The sequence below is a fragment of the Lotus japonicus genome, chromosome 1 (genome assembly GCF_012489685.1).
Source record: "Lotus japonicus ecotype B-129 chromosome 1, LjGifu_v1.2".
In the NCBI taxonomy this organism is placed as follows: Eukaryota; Viridiplantae; Streptophyta; class Magnoliopsida; order Fabales; family Fabaceae; genus Lotus; species Lotus japonicus.
This window is the reverse complement of record NC_080041.1, coordinates 126,627,518-126,644,603: the sequence shown is the minus strand read 5'-3', so window position 1 is coordinate 126,644,603 and position 17,086 is coordinate 126,627,518. Positions and strand designations below refer to the sequence as shown.

The 17,086-nt window shown below is 37.4% G+C and overlaps 2 protein-coding genes across 2 annotated transcripts; both read right to left on the bottom strand.

The window, feature by feature from the left end:
• Positions 1–1,690: 1,690 nt before the first annotated feature.
• Positions 1,691–4,659, bottom strand: LOC130730432 (uncharacterized). Its single transcript, XM_057582443.1, has 2 exons — positions 3,942–4,659; positions 1,691–1,956 (listed from the first exon to the last, which is right to left on the bottom strand). The coding sequence occupies exons 1-2, from the start codon at positions 4,580–4,582 to the stop codon at positions 1,950–1,952; spliced, it is 648 nt and encodes a 215-aa protein (XP_057438426.1). The 5' UTR covers positions 4,583–4,659; the 3' UTR covers positions 1,691–1,949.
• An 8,927-nt stretch (positions 4,660–13,586) lies between these two features.
• On the bottom strand, positions 13,587–15,968 carry LOC130724567 (protein FAR1-RELATED SEQUENCE 5-like). The gene has a single exon (XM_057575837.1). The coding sequence runs from the start codon at positions 15,966–15,968 to the stop codon at positions 13,587–13,589; it is 2,382 nt and encodes a 793-aa protein (XP_057431820.1).
• Between the last annotated feature and the right edge of the window lie 1,118 nt (positions 15,969–17,086).

Below are 17,086 nucleotides of genomic sequence, written 5' to 3'. Positions count from 1 at the left end.
GGCAGAGGGTATCAATTATGGAAGACAATCTCGCTTAAGCCAAATTCTTTCTCGCTTAAGCGAGCCATTCAGTGGCATAGAAGGAAAGTGAACCCTCGCTTAAGCGAGACTTATGCTCGCTTAAGCGAGCAGAGTACTCCAGTGTTAAGAAAAGGCTCTCGCTTAAGCGAATCTCAAGCTCGCTTAAGCGAGCCAAACCGCCTTGGACCCTTATAAAAGGCCAGAACACGATTTTTCTCGGGATCTCTTCCATTCTTCACCATTTTTCCTCCCTAAAACATTCAGAAGAGGCTGGGCTTCATGGAGGAAGGGTCCCTGGGCTAGGAATTGATGGAGTGGAGCTTTGGAGCTTGGTGACAACCTTTTGGTGGCTATGGAAAGCTTGAGAAAGTTTCCATCGCCGTGGATTCGTCTCCGTTCTTCGGGTTTCATCTCTTCCTTTCTTATCTCTTGTATATGTTCTTTTCTATTTTTGTATCTAGAATGTTATAGCTTAGTTCTTTGATTGTTGTAAACTCAATTATTGATGTAAATGGAAATCTTTCATGTATGGTGTTTCTCTTTGTACTTCATGCTTCTAACCAATCAATTGATAATCAAAAGAGCTTCACTAATTTATAAATAGATCGAGAGGTTGATATGAGTTGGTGTATGCTTAGATCAATGAAAGTAGAATGCCTATGTCTTAGGTCACGCCGTGTGTTAAAGTTTTGCTTTCTACACTTCAAGTATCATTGATTTGTGTTAGATTTTTATGGACTAACATGAGATCAGGAGATAATTGCGGGTCCGGTTCAAGAGAGAAACCACTCAATGAACTTGTTGTCTTATGGTGAGATTATCTTCGGTAGGAACAATAGTGGGCTTCCACGTGACAGGTGGGGTTTTGTGTTCTAACAGGAGTTTCCGGGGTGACAACGGAGATTCGCAAGCCTAGGGTACCTTGTCTTAGGATAAATTTGTTATTGGGAATGTCTTTGAGAGAGAATTTGAGTTTTAATGTTCCTTTTGGTTTTCTAGATGGTAAGGGATTACGTCTAGGAATTCCAACTGATAGATTCACCTAGGCTAGGGATAGTTAGGTGGATAGCTCTCGACATCGTAAGTGAAATGAACCTTTACATAAGTCTTTGTGTTCAAAGAAATCAAAGGATTAACTTTTACCGCTTTCTTTATATTGAAAATCACAAAAACAATTTATCAAACATCTTTGTATCCGCTCAAATCAATGTTTAACTGGTGGAACTGATGTTCACACAATCCCTGAGGACGATAAACCCGTATCTGCTTTGCTATGATTGAATCATAAAGGTTTAGCCAAAAGCAGTACAAAAAATGAGGAAAAAACTTTTATCAAAGCTTCAATTTTGAAAGAAAAAAAAATTCAAAGTCCCACTTCCGTTAACGGCGTCAACTTTGTTTAACCCAGGAACTACTAATGAGGGAGATTTGGCACATTCAATAACCACGTGCGTCATTTTGAAAGTTTAGGGACGAAGTTGAAGGCGGTGACACTTTCAGGGACCAACTTGACTATTTACCCTTTCTTTTCTTGACAACACTACTTAAAAGTGGAGATTCTATAGAAGTCATGAGAACAGTCTAATTGTACATGCATAACATCTTCGGTTCTCGGGTTTTTGACAGCAACAGAAATATGAAACTCTGAAAGTTTAATTTCGAAACATAATAGCAGAAAAAGAATTATTAATAGTTTAACAAAGATAATGTATTCTCAGAGAAATATATGTCTCACATCCTTTACAGTATGTATTCAAAAGCCTAAATAGACACCTAGATGGAGGCTTGACTCTGACATTGGTGTTGTGAAAAAGAGAGAAAATCAATCTTTGCTTAACAAAGGGAATGAGACGCTGACTATAACTTCTGCTTAGCAACACTTAAAACCTGAGATTTTGATGAAGATATCCTTGTGAAAATATCCTTGTCTAGAACCTGTCAATTTCAGCAGGGGAAAACATTAGAGAAGATATAGTTAAACATGTGAACGTTCAATTCATTTGCAGAGGCGCACTTCATGCACTAAAACAGGACACAAAAAAAACGAGTAACTAGTTTCAAGGTACACTAAAAAGTAAAATCACAAATCACATCAAAGCACAAGGACTCATCACATAAATGAATGTCAAAAGTTTATTCTGATACAGAAATGTTAAAAGAAGTTTTACTATAATCAACAGATAAGCTGGTATTTATTTTTAAAAAAAGACAGTTACCTGTCAAAGGAAATGTTTAGACAACCAAAACTAACATCAATTGCTGATGTACACAAAGAGTGAAACGATAAGACAGTCACTAGGTGTACTTGCAATTCATATGGCACAGGTGGTGGGAGGGGGGGGGGGATCATCAATAGCTAGCTTCTTTAGATGATGATGACAACAACCATTTTATGTCTAATTCAACTTCTTATTTTTACTTTATTGCAAAGTAATCAAACTATGTTTTATCTTCAGGTCATTAGATTGAATATTAAAATCATACAAAAGCTTTCAAACAGAGGGTACTGGGATGGGCTGTAGGCTCTGGTAAAATAAGACGATTTAGTTAAAATATAGTTGGCAAGTTGACAAAAAGTCTACAATAAGATGCCAAAACAAGTAATTTACCAATGGGAGCATTTTCGATAACCTCCAAGGCTTCCAACTGAATCCATGCCAATGCATTTTAAGTTATCAAAGATGCTCCGCCAATTTTAAGGTTGGTCCAACCAAAATTATACATAGATTTTCAAATAAACAGTCCTAAAGTTTGAGAGTTCCTTATTATGTTGTTAAATTTTAGGCTTAACTACACTTTTGGTCTCTTAGTTTCACGGCCATACTTTGACTTTTGTCCACCATATTTAATATGCAAATGCAACAATATTCTTTTATATACCATGTCATCTTCACATCAGCACAATCAACAAAAAAGTGTGATGTGCAATAAAATTTACTGCAAAATCAGCAAAAGAAAAGGCATTGCCATTCAAGAGAGACACAGTTGCATCAACAACTGATTAAAAGGAACCTAATTGAATCATTTTTCAAATTACGGGAAGATGTTATTGCAAGTGGGATAAGTTTGATCATGATAATTTTCTTGTGAAACTGTGAGGGCCAAAGCCTGATAATGGTTGAATGATAAACAAACCATTGAATCCTGCGATTCTTATCACTGATAAGAATCACTCACACTAGTTTATGCATATATCACACGGGAAGTTATTAGAGATTCATCACATGATATGAATTTCTGGATTGTTGAATCGTTTCAAATTCACATCAAGAAACACAATTCCGACGAATGACCACAGTATTGTTCAGGGACATTAGTCAATTTAAGCATAACTGCACTCCATGATGATAAGTGGAAGGACAGATAAAACACATGATCCAACCTAAGAAGCACAAATGCGATGACACAGATACAACACAACATGACACGAAACAAAGGAATATGGTATAAAATCAAATTAAAAAATATACATGCAAAGGAAATTAAATTTCTAGAAGTTAAGTGAGTCAATTATAGACATGATAAAATCCCACTGGTTAAAAGAGTCAATCCATGTCTCTTGTGTCATTGAAGAGAATGTGTCTCACATACTTGAACAGAAAACAAAGAATCATTAAACATCCTCACACATTCCAAGAGCCATTAGATGGAAAGCAGCATAAAGACACTTCCCAATGTCATTAACATGAAGAAGCTCACCTTCTCATTCTAAACTTCAACACAAACATGACCTAAAAATCAAACACACCCTCAACACCATTTAGGCAGCACACACAAGTGACACAACTAAAACTCAGGACACAGATATAAACAACTGAATACCAGTAAACACACCAAACAAACTCAGAAAAACACAAAAACTAAACAGAAAAATGATAGGAGTGAACAAAAAAAGAGTATTGAGCAATGAAATTAGCTACCCGGAGGAACCAGCGTTGATGTGGCGATGAAGAATCCGACCACCAGCAGAAGAAGATTCCTTGTTATTACTATCATTATCAATCAAATCCTTCAAACCCAGGTTCCCATTCTCCTCCTTCTTAGGAGCTTCTTCATCATCATCATCATCTTCATCAGCAACCGCCGCCGCCGCAGGAGCAACCCTTCTGGGCACCAATCTCTGAAAATAATTCCCATAAATATACTCCGGCGAATACCCATGTTCTTCATCATACACCATAATATGCCCATGCCACTCCCACACCCGATACTCATTGTTATCATCATTCTGATTCCCAACACAGATGTTGGTATTGCGAACGGAGACAGCCTGACCGGAATTCGGCTTCAGGGTATCACCCCTACCGCTGAGAATCGTCTTGATGACTTCCTTCTCGAGCTTGGATTCTTCTCTGATGAGCTCCGCTTTGGCACCGTACCGGGCCTCGTAGTCGATCTCGTCGTCGTCGTTGTCGTCGTCGAAGTCGTCGTCGAGGAGGAAATCCTCCAGGGATTGGGAGACCAGAGGGTTGTTGTCCATTGATGAGGATCGGAGGTTGAGCCTGTCCATGAAGCCCTGAAGGAGGAGGTTGTCAATGGTGGAGTTGTTGAAGGAGCTCATGGTGTTTGATGTTTGTTCTCAGTGAATGAATTCTGAGACGGGGTTTTAGAAGAGAGATAGCAGAGGCTCGTATTTATAATAGGGTTTAAAGCCCTATTATAAAATGGAACTAAGCGGTTTTTTATTTATATTAAGTGCTTATTAAAGCTAGTTATTGACATGATATTTTTTTATTAATAATTAATAATTTTTTTGAAAGAGTATTTTTTTTAAGTTTTAAATAATTGATATTGAAAATTTTGGATGACTGCATTAATTTAGAGATAAAAATAATTGAATTGAGTAAACAAATAATTCATTATATTTAATAAACAATAAATTTTTTTATATCAATGTTCATATCCAATTTTTTAACATAATTTTCATATTCTTAAATGTGATCGACTATCATTAGATTATAAATCATATTTGGGTGTCCTCGAATTATAACTCAAGTGGAAAGATCTATAAGAGATAAAGGTTGGGGAGGTACATAGACCAATCCCTGAAAAATGCAATTTATCTTTTCGATGTACTAAAAGAAATCACATTCGAGTATCATTGTGTAGCGACCATCAATTCTTCGTTTCCGCAACAACCAACCATCTTCATGTTGTACAACAAGAACTTGTGCAATCTTATCCTACACTTAGAAGGCATAACAATGGTAAAATGGCAAAGTTCCACATGTTATTACACTAAAGATTAGCAACTCTGAGATCAATATCTGGCAGGGACGGATCTAGAAATTTAATATTGTGGGGGCAATATATACATGTAAATTCGTAATAAAAAAATTAACATACACTATTATAAGTAAGGACATTTTTCACCAAAGGGGACACAAGTAAGAACATTTTTTACCAAATCGACCATAAAAAACTACATACTTTTACTACTCAAGTGATGATATTTACCAGTGTGAGACACAAGTGAGGGCATTTTAATACTTTTACTACTCCAAATTTTTTTCTAATGATTTTTGTCAAAATCGAGTGAGGGCATTTGCCCTCATATCTCCTAACCTGAATTCGTCTATGATATTTGGAATGTTATACGAACACGGACACAAAATCTTCCAATTCCCAACAATCCATATACTAAAGTGATGAGTTATCATCATCCAATTAAACGCATAAGCCACTACCAATGGCTTCATCCACTTTCATGATGCCCTTCTATGCATAAGAGTCTCATGTTTTGTATTGAGTTGCTAGAACAAAATTGGCAACTAAAATATTTTTGCGTAAGCACATTCACAAAGAGATTATATTTCTCATGTTAGAGATAGTTGACCAACTTCCCAAAAAAAAGCTTCATTGTTTAATTGAGCACTTTGAAGCCCTAAACCCCCCATTTTTTCTTACGATGAATAATATCGCTCCAAGATATCCAATTGAAATTTTGTCCTCTATTGGACCAGATTCAATTATGAACCATTTTATCAATATGGTCACACACGAACTCACGAAGCCAATGAATGTGCACAAAATAAAGTGGGGGGTATGTCAGAATGTACTTTATCACACAATCACTTTGGGGGAAATTTAGTATGACCAGTTTTTGGTGGTCTAAAGTTACACCACTACTTGTTGACCTGGTAGTGTAGGTAATATTATAATTTTTGAATATTCGTAAAAAACAAATAATTAATTTATAAAACATAAATGATTTAATTAGTAAGTATAGATTAGTAGTTAATTGAAGGTAAATTAATGTGGTAAATGTGGGAGGTGAAATGAGAAGGTAAATCATCATTAATTAATCTACTCCCACTTACTCCAAGAGTTAATTAATCTACTCCCACTTACTCACTTCATTTTCAAAATTAGATCTCCCTAAATCAACCCTCAACCCATTTGCCTTTTCTTCTAGAGAATTCTTCTAGGGTTCATGTTGAGTAAAATGCCCTCTGAAACCCACCTTCATCCAAACCTCCCTTCATCGTTTCCGCCGCCTCTCCTCTTCCTCCAAACCCACGTTCCCTCTGTTGAAACCCACCCTCCGGTGAAACCCACCTTCATTGAAACCTTCATCGTTGGCATCCTCTGGCTCCTCTTCTCCAATTCCACCTTCCCTCCGTTGAAGCCCTCCCTCCGGTGAAACCCACCTTCATCAAAACCCAAATCCATGAATAATATTTTTCATCGTTCGCGCCGCCTGTCCTCTTCCTCCAAACGCACCTTCCCTCCGTTGAAACCCACCCATCCGGTGAAACCCACCTTCATTCGAAGCCCAACATCGTCCTGCGTGGCCTGTTCTCTTCCTCCAAAGCCACCTTAATCGATTGCTGGTTCCATGGGTGGATTCAAAGTGGTGGTCGTTTCGTCTTCTCCAGATCTAGCGAATCGCTTGTGACACATCGCGTGGCCTTTTCTGCCTTTTCTGCCTCCACCGAATTGTACGTTTTTCATTTCTCCTTTTTGGATTTTTGCCCCCCAGATTACTGCGATTTTTCTGTTTTAGGGTTCAATTTTGGGTTTTCAAATTACCGCTTTAAGTTAATTTGAAATTAGGGTTGAATTTGGGGGTTTTCAAATTATGAATTTCACGTTATTTTGAAATTAGGGTTGAATTTGGGGTTTTTCAAAGAAGGGATTTGAAGTTGTGAAATTAAGTAGTGCATGTATGAATAGATTATGCGAATTGGTTATCCTACAAACTATGTGATTGTTTAAAAAATTGTCGATTTTTGGTTATTTTGATCAATTATTGGATTGAATGAATACTAACAGTAACGCTTTCTGTTTGTGTTTAAACAAGGGGATCTGGGTGTGCTTGAAGGATTATGGGGAAGACATGAAGACATGAAACCCAGTGACATGAAACCCAGATTAATCTGGGTATGCTTGAAGGAGGAGCATGTATTTTTTTTTTGAAAATCAAGAAGGAGCTGGTTAAGCGAAGTGGGCGAAGTGAGCCAAGGAGTTTGTAAGTAGTAGTTTTTTGTTATGGCCCATGGCCCGTTTAATGTTTATTTTTTTTGCCTCTCTCTCGCATCTGGGCCAAAAAAAATTGTCCAGGTCTCCTCCCATCTGGGCCAAAAAAAAATTGTCCAGGACCATGTGCGTCTAAATGAAATTTGAATTTAAAAAAAAAACATATAAAATTTATTTTATATTTATTTGATTTTATTTGATTTAAACATATAAATTTTTTGTACTGTAAAAAATATTAATAAAAGATGCTTTATTATTTATTTATTTGTAAATGAAGAAATAGAAAATAAATTATTAAGTAATTATAAATAGTTATTAATAAAAGATTACATATTAATTATAAATATTTATTTATTTATTATTCATTTAATTATTTTAATATAATAAAATAAAATATTATAAATTAATTATAATAATTTGTTTATTTTTATTTAATATTTAATTATTATTATTAATTTATTTGTATATAATAAAATATTATAAATGAATTATAAATATTTTTTTATTATTAATGTAATTATTAATATTTGTTTTTATTTATTCTGTAATAAATAATATTTAATTTATTTATTAATAATTTATTTATTTGTATATAATAAAAGATGATTTAAAAATAATTTTATTAACGCTTTATGAATATTTATTTATTTAATATTTGTTTTTATTTATTATTAATTATAAATATTTATTAATTATAAAAGTTTTGCTTTATCTCCCTTCTCTGTCCCGTCTGATCTATCTTCTAATCTCATCTCCATTGCTGACACGCATGATGCGTGTTCAGGTTACTAAGCACGTGATGTGCTTTAACTTGAATTTGAACTAACACAGCTGTCCTCAGCTGTCTTCCGTTTGGTCAGGCGTAGGTTAAAGCCTACTCTGCCCCTCCGCCGCAGGCTATCTGTCAGCGTGCAGAGGCTTGTCACTATGTGGTTCAACTTTTTCACTTTCAGAATATAATATGTTATATGTTATGTTAGGTACATAGTAAATATAATAATTAATATCTTGGATATATATAGGCAACGGTAGGGAGTCCTACATACATACAACTTCTAAAAAATGGAAACACCAAGTAGTCAGGGATTGGGGAAATACGTTGTGTTTGTGGGTAGAGAACCGGGCATTTACAGTACTTGGGCTGAAGTAAATCGCCAAGTTTATTGCTACCCTGGGAACTCTCATGAAAAATACTCCACTTGTGAGGAGGCTGCCAGCGCGTGGATGAAATTTTTGGCCAAGGAATCTCTGAGAAAGTTTCCTCGGACAGCAGCAAGGTCAATGGGACATGTTTACTGGGAGGGTGATTTACACTTTCGTCCACCCCCTTCAACCACAACTCCATCAGCCTCAATGTGTCCTACATTGAATGAGGCTGTAAATGATGGAGGTTGTGAGCCTCTCAAAGGCTGTGGGGATGAAGAAAAGAGGGATGCTGGAGCAATAAACAGGCTGTGGGTTTCCATGTGTTGTGTTTTATTTGGTATTTTCATTGGAATTATGTTCACTCTCTATGTGCTTTCCTACATTTCTGAAGTGTGCTGATATTCCCTTGTATTAAGTCTGGTCTATGTTAGAGGAGTATGTTAGATGGATCATTTTTGGGCCCCTAGTGTTGTATTTTGTACTCTAATTTATAATTTAAATTTTATTAATTGTGACCTAATGTAATTTATATTTTCAATTTTCTTGTTTGTGGGGTCCTTTCTTCACACATAATATAGTAATCTTAATGTGGTACTTGCTTCCTTCTAGTTGGGAATTCTAGTTATAATCTTAGTACTTTTTAAGGGAATTAAGGGAAATCTAAGTACTTTTTGTAACCATATGTAACTATCTACTTTTATACCCTAGCTCACGCGTGGGGTACCCTATCCATTTGAAAGTGACCTGACTTGACTTGTTGACATGTTACTAAACCCTAATTTGTGTTCTATTAAATGGTTATTCACCCCCAATACCCACATTCGGCTGAAGGCTGAAGGCTATTCACACTCTTGTATCCTCTTTAACTCTCTGGGTTTTTTTTTAAGTTTACTTCATGATGTCTTCCTCTAAATCTGGAAAGATGCTCAATGATGAACCTAGCCTCAATACTCCACTGAATCCAGGGGAAGAAAGGTTAGTTATTCTGATTGTTTGGTGATTTGTTCATCATTTCTTGTCTTCCACAAATAACTTTTCTCCAATATTTCTTCTCTTTTTATAATTTTCAGCCATGATACGTTGACTGAGGAGGCTAGGGTAGAGCCTCTTGATCAAACTCAGCTTTCTAGTGATGTTAAACAGCTGACTGCTACTGTCATGGATCTTGCTGGGTCTGTGAAGGAAGCCATGATGAAGTTCCAACAAGTTGACAACCGTTTAGAGGAATTTCACCATATTCAGACTTTGATTGCCTGATTTCTGGTCAACAGATAACTGATAAGGTCATAATGTCTTTTAATAATCATTTTATGTTTATCATTAGCTTTAATTAGTGTCTGAAATGTTTATGAATCTGCAAAACAGATTATAACCTTGGTTGCTGTCAAGATTATGCGTGAACAAAGCACTCTCATGGATCATACTATCTGGTGCTTCCCCCCATCTTTTGTGGTAAGATTTCATAGGGTTCAATTTATACATGATATGAAAAATATTATTCAAACCTTATATATTTTTATTGTTAAAATAGGAGGATGTCTACAAGGGCTTTTCTGTTGAGAAATTGTGTCAGGAATACTTGAGGCCATTCATGTATCCATTCAACACTCTGACATATGTAAGTTTTGTCAAGTTTCTTAACTGAAATCACATGTGGGTTCCTCTATCATTAATGAGTGTGATGCACTTTTGAACATATTTACTTGCATATGTAGATCTACATCCCTATCAAGACTGATTCTGGCCATTGGTATCTGTGCATCATTTCCATTGCGAATTACACCATTTACCACTTGGACTCCCATCTTAATGCGGAGGACATACCGTTTAGATGTGCATCCATGAAAACCTTGGTAATGTTTTTATAATATTTGATTCTGAATACATTTCATATTCTAGCATCATGGTGGATGAATTTTAATTTATTTGCTTATATTGTATGTCAGTGCACTACATTGGTGGAAATGATGACCACGGAGGACAGATATGTTGAATCAAATTTTTTCAAGAAAATGGTGGACTTTCATTCCTGGAAGCTAAAGGAAGCAAGGGGCATCCTCAATACTGGTAGCAGGTAGTACTAATTGTAATTATTGGTAATTACATACATAACCCTTATCCTTTTTTTTGCAAGTATTGGTAACTCTTCCCTCTTATTATGTTGACTGCAGCCATGACTCAGCTGTGTGGCTGTTAAGTTGGCTTGAATTGGGTTCTGGGTTTAATCCCAATCAATCTGGCTATGTAAGTAAATAACTGGTTTCTCTATCTTTAGTGATTAGGGCTGTTTTGTTGGATTGGGATTGTGTTTTTGTAATAATTGGTTTCTCTATTTTTATATGCTAGCCAAATGAAAGGGCTGTTCGTATGAACACTGCCGCCACTCTGTTATGCGGGGAGCACAATGACATGCGGAGAAGCTTGGAGGAGAAAGCACATGTCTTCTGGATGCACGTCACACTGCTGATTTTGAAGGAGTGGCTGCGAGTTTGTGAAGGCTGTAGTTGGGGCAAGTATCAATTTTTTGACAGCAGTAGGATTTAATAGCTGGGGGGCTGCATTTTTTGATGTGCATATGTATGTATTTGCACAGATTTTGTTCATGTAACTTTGGCTTACTTTCAAACCATTATGCGGTGGATTGGTGGTGGTAACACAATGCATTGAATTTCCTATGATAGGCAATGCATTGTTTTACCATTTGTTTGTAACTTTTGGAAGGATCTCCCCATTGCATGCTCATTAACTTGAATGTTTTAAATGTGTTGACTGATTGAATGTGTATTTAATGTCATCAATTCCCCTAATACCCCTAGCCCAACGAATGCATGGTCTGAAATTTGTGTTTCCAATTAATTGACTGTTACCTGAAATTAATTGCATGTCATAAATTCCTCTATTAATCAGTCTTGGTCAAAGAAGTTTTTTGGGAAATAAATGCTCCAAATAAATGTATTTACTGTTTCCAAGTGTAGTCAAATCACTTTGGTAACAGTAACAGTTTAGTGTTCCCAACACCCTCATTACTAAGTGCTGAACTCACCCACCCCTCTCCCCCCCCTTCGGCCATTTTATCTATAAAAACATGCCTTGCCTCTCAACTTTCCCTCACTCCTTGCTTCTTTCCACAACCTCAACCGCATGCAAATGGCAAGCTCTAGCCGATTCCCCCCCCCCAAACCAAGTAATCGACATCTCATCTGATTCTGATGCTGAAATTGTTTATGAAAGTGATTTGAATGATACTGATGACTACCCTTATGGGTGGATTCGAAGCAATGATCCAAGGTTTGTTGGGAAGGAGGTTCGGGAAGGTGAAATTCCATTTGGTCCAGGTTTTTGGAAACCCATTACTGCGGCCCAATCTGCTAAGGGTCAAGCTTTGGTAAGCACTTTTTCTAACAAGTTAATTTCATCACTTCATCTTGAATTTCCACCACTATAATCTTGTTTAATATGTTAAATCTAGGCGGTTCCTGCATGGTTTGCGGAAAGGTGGTTTGATAGAAAATATGAAAAGATCATTATGGTATATGAGTACGTGAAGCTGTATACTTTCAAAGTGTCGTGGCACTATGCGACTGGAAACCAGTGTTCCTTTGCGAAGGGTTGGTATGATTTTAAGGTAGAGAATGGTGTTGGCCCTGGAGACCAGATAACTGTCATGCCAAAAGTTTTTGAAGATGTTTTCGCAATCTCTATCTCGCGCGCAAGGGATCGCTGTGATATGTGAAGGATTCAGTATCATGCTCCGCCCCGTGTGAACAAAATAATTTCTTCTATGTTGTTCCCCTTGTCCGTCCCACCTTGTCCCCTTTGTACCACCCCCTATGTTGTTTAATGATTTCCCCCTGTTTTTCCCCTGTTTTGTAGCCAAGTCTGGCCATTACTATTTCAATAAAGTTCACTTTGTGTTGGGCATGTGTTTTTTCCATTAGCCAAGTCTGGCCACCTCAATCCATTTTGATGGCCTCATTCTCAAGAAAGAAAGAAAAAAAAAACACCACTACATCATGGTACTTCATCACTTCATCTATACCCACCACGAAAAACCACTTCCTCTCAACTTTGACACTACCTTATCTTCTTCATTCAATTCATAACTAGCAACAAGCCAACAACTGCAAGGACAATATAGCATGAACAATATAGCATGATAAGTGATCAGTAAGTAAATAGTATGGAAAGTGAAGACAATGGTCATAGTTGTATATAGTTCAATGGCAGCGAAGAAAAATTAATTGAACCAGCACCACAGAACTGAACTTCAATGAATTAGAAAAGAAATTGATATTGCTGATCTAAATAAAAAAGCAAGGCACATAAGCAAGGCACATAACACACCCCTTAATTAGAACATAACACATAACACAGATCTAATGGTACAAATAAGAGAACCAATTGTGCCTCAATAAACCATCCCTGACCAAGTATTAATGGTTCAACTAAAAAAACATTACAAAGCCACACAAGTCCACGAATTACAAAGGAAGACCATCCAAATAGACCATCCAAATACAAGTCCACGAATTACATATTTAAAACAACAATGCTACAAAGTCCACGAATTAGTGTGTGATTTCCCTTGCAAGAGTGCACACCCCCACCTGTGAGATGAAAAAACAGAGGCAAACAAATTACAAGTCAGAAGTAGAAAGAAAGCAAGCAAAATATGTATGTTTGTTCATGTAATTTTAAATTTGTTGAATATATTGCAGTGGTGGGGTGATAATAATTGTAATAGGATTTATGAGAAAGTTAACTCTACTATTTGGGAAAAAGTCATCCAAATCAAATATTTCAAATATTTCTAAGGAATACACATTGCCTAGGGTTGCCTAAGCCACTAACAGAAAACAGAACCATGTACACAATATTTTAGAAGTAAAATGACATAAATGCAGATTATCAAAAGCATAAAGTAAGTAAATATACTCACTTCACTGTGTAGCCCGTAGGCATGTTTTCCGATTATGGCCTGCCCCACCGCAAAGACCACAGTGGGAAGTACGCCTCCCCGGTCCACTACCTCTAGAAGCACCACCGATGCGCCTTTTGATGGGTTTGAGTGGGTCACGCAAGAATTGTTCAGCATCGTTGGGGTTGTGGTCCACATGTACAGTTTGTTTCACTCCATCACCTTTCTCCAATTTCTCCAACTTCCTTGCCTGCTTTAGAACCAGTTCATTTGTGTCACGGAATGTTTCCGGTGCTCTACATGCCGCCTTAGACATTCGCCTGCAATTTTCCCTCAATACTGTAAATCTACAAAAATCCATGGGGTCCCATGCACCCAATTGTTCTCCACGCAGCTCAAGACCCTCTTTTGCATCCTTGGTCCATCTCCCCACAATTAATGATGAGGGAATTTCAGGCAGATCTAGATATCTACAAACAGCAAGAATATGATCGCATGGAATGCCATATGATTCCATCCTCATACAAGAGCATTTGAACTCACTGGTTGTTTTGGACAAAGTCACATTCCATTTCCTACTAGACAAAGAAAACCTTGAAACAAAGCAAATGATGCAAGTTGAAGTCTCCTTGAAAAGGCTAACCTTTAGCATCAAACACCGGTGAAGACCCTTAGAGACAAGCCTGAAAATGTTGTTCGTGTAATGGTTGGAAGCTGACTTTTCAAGCCTCTTCAATTGTATTTGCGGCACATGGTCACCGTGCATTGATGCAAAATCTGCTTCAAGTTCCCTTTGTCGCTGATAACTCATATATCGAAAGAAGTTGTGCATAAAATCAGTCAAATTGTTCCATGAGTCTACAAACTTCCCAACTTGGGCATGTAATCCCTCAACCCGTGAGGTTGTACGAAAGCCCGCGAAGAATTCACCCCGCATATATGCAGCAGCCCACATCTTCTTCCGCTCATACAAATCATGAACCCACACATTCTCTTCACATCCACATTCAATAACCATTTGAGCCCATCTCTCCTCAAACTCCACAATTTCAAGATCCCAAAGCATGCATCTTGAAAACATTTGAACAAACTTTGGTTCAGCAACATTGCTTACTGCATTCCGAAGAAGATGCCAAGCACATAACCTGTGATGCGCATTTGGAAACACACTTTTAATTGCATTTTTCATTGCCGGATCTCCATCTGTGATTACTGATACTGGTGCTTTCCCCCGCATTGCATCTAACAAATTGTGAAGCAACCAAACATATGTCTCCTCTTTCTCATTAGAAACTAAAGCAGCAGCAAAGATAATTGTCTGATTGTGATGATTAACTCCGGAGAAAATTACAAGTGGCCGCTTGTACTTGTTTTTCTTGTATGTGGCATCAAATGCCAACACATCTCCAAACAATAAATAGTTGTCCCGGCTGAAACCATCACTCCAAGACAACTTGTCCAACCTTCCTTCCTCATTAGAAGTGTGTTTCCACATCAAGTCAGGATCCTTTTCCTTCAAATTACGTAAGAAAGTGATCACACCTCTCGCATCACATACTTCCACCTTCTTCTTTTTAAACTTTTCATTGTACATTTGTCTAGGTCCAAATGGAACATTTTGATATCCACCCATCTGGTTGGCAAACACACCATAAGCCTGTGGAGTGGTGATTCCTGACTTCCTAAAGCAATTCAATTGAGTAATGTCAGCCTCATTCATTCTCCTATGAGTGGGTACCAATCCAATCAAATTTTCTTCAACAAGTACATGATTATGATCATCACAAACAGATCTAACATGCCAACGCTTGTTATCCTTATGAACATGGACCTGACAATAAGCCTTACACTCACATCTTGTGGCTTTTTTTGGAAAACGCTTTCTCTTTTCACCAGCATGAACATCAACTTCTGGCTCCTCTTTCTCTTTCCTTTTACCCTCCCTAAAGCAAACAAATCTCTGTTGGATTACATCTCCATGATTGTTTTTTAGAACCTTAGCCTTCCTCGCAGCAAATCCATGCATCCGAGCATACCAACTGTAGAACAAGAAAGCAACCTCACGATCCGGGAAGTGATAGGTGACTATATCATTGACAGATAGTTGTTTGAAATTTACCATCCCCAAATCTTCTATACCATTGATAGCAATTTCAGTAGGCGGCTCCACATCAACATTTTGTTCTTCAACCACATTTTTAGACTCGTTTTCATCTTCTTCTTCATCAGAGTCAGTCCCTTGTGCTTCATCACTTTCCTGTTCTTCATCACTCCCTTGTTCTTCACCAACAGAGACAGAGACATGTACATCACCTTCCACTCCTTCAACCACTACTCTGCCAACATGCTCAGGACCCTGGCGCACGGTGAAATTAACAAAATGTTCCCAAATCAAACAACCCATGAACACAACATGAACATGAAATCAAACACTAAATCAAACACTTTCCCAAATAACTGATTTTTCATTTATCAATCAACAAATCAAACACAACATGAAAAATCTGTTACCTGAAGTGCGGAGGAATCAAGAGCTGGTTCATCATTCGGAGTGTTCGACCTAGACTCCTGGGTATGGGAGGACATGTTCAACAGCCAGCTAACCCAACAAACAACTTTAACCACCACCGGAAAAGATCCCTAAACCCATTCCCACACTGCAACAGAGCTGGACCTCAAACCACTGCACAGGAGGCCCACGAAAGGAAAGCTCACGAACAAAGCTCACGGAGGAAGAGGGAGCAAATCTCACGAACAGAGCTCTGCAGTACAAAGATGTCGTCGGATCGTCGGAAAAGATGGAGGAATAGGGAAAGGATGGGCCAGATCGGGTTGAAGAAGAAGAGGAACCCTAGCCGTCCTGGACTTCAAGCTGAGGAACAGAGATGGTTGATGATGAATGAAAAATGAATCGGGTAGGTAGGTACATGGATTTTCAGTTAGAAAGTATAAGGAGTTGTTTAATTTTTTACTGATGTAATTACCTGACCCAATTAGTTGTGTTAATTATGATACAGATTTAATTTTTTACTGAGGCAATTACCTGACCAGATTAGCACAAATCATATTAAGAGGTACTAACTATATAACTAATTATATATCATATATTAATTTTTGTAATTTTTAAAAAATACAAAAATACCTGCCTGCTGGACCTGCACTAGCAGGTCAAAAGCAAGTGGTGTAACCATGGACCACAAAAAAGTGGTCCATAGTAAACGGATCCATCACTTTGCCTTATTCAATAACTTATTATTCCATGACACCAGTCAAGTATTATTTTATCAATAGTTTTTACAAAAGTGTCCCTAGTAACTATCCTTTTAAGAAGTGACAGGTCAAGATAAGCTTAATCCTCAAATTGGTCCTTGTCTTTATGTCGTCGTTTGAACTAGGTCCCTCACCGGAAAATTTTGTGTAAATGATCCTCTTCTTTATAAATCGTTTGGAGCAGGTCCTCGCCGGCGAGTGATGAAATGGCATGCTGACTGTGTCAATGTGCCCACGTGGAATTTAAAAAAT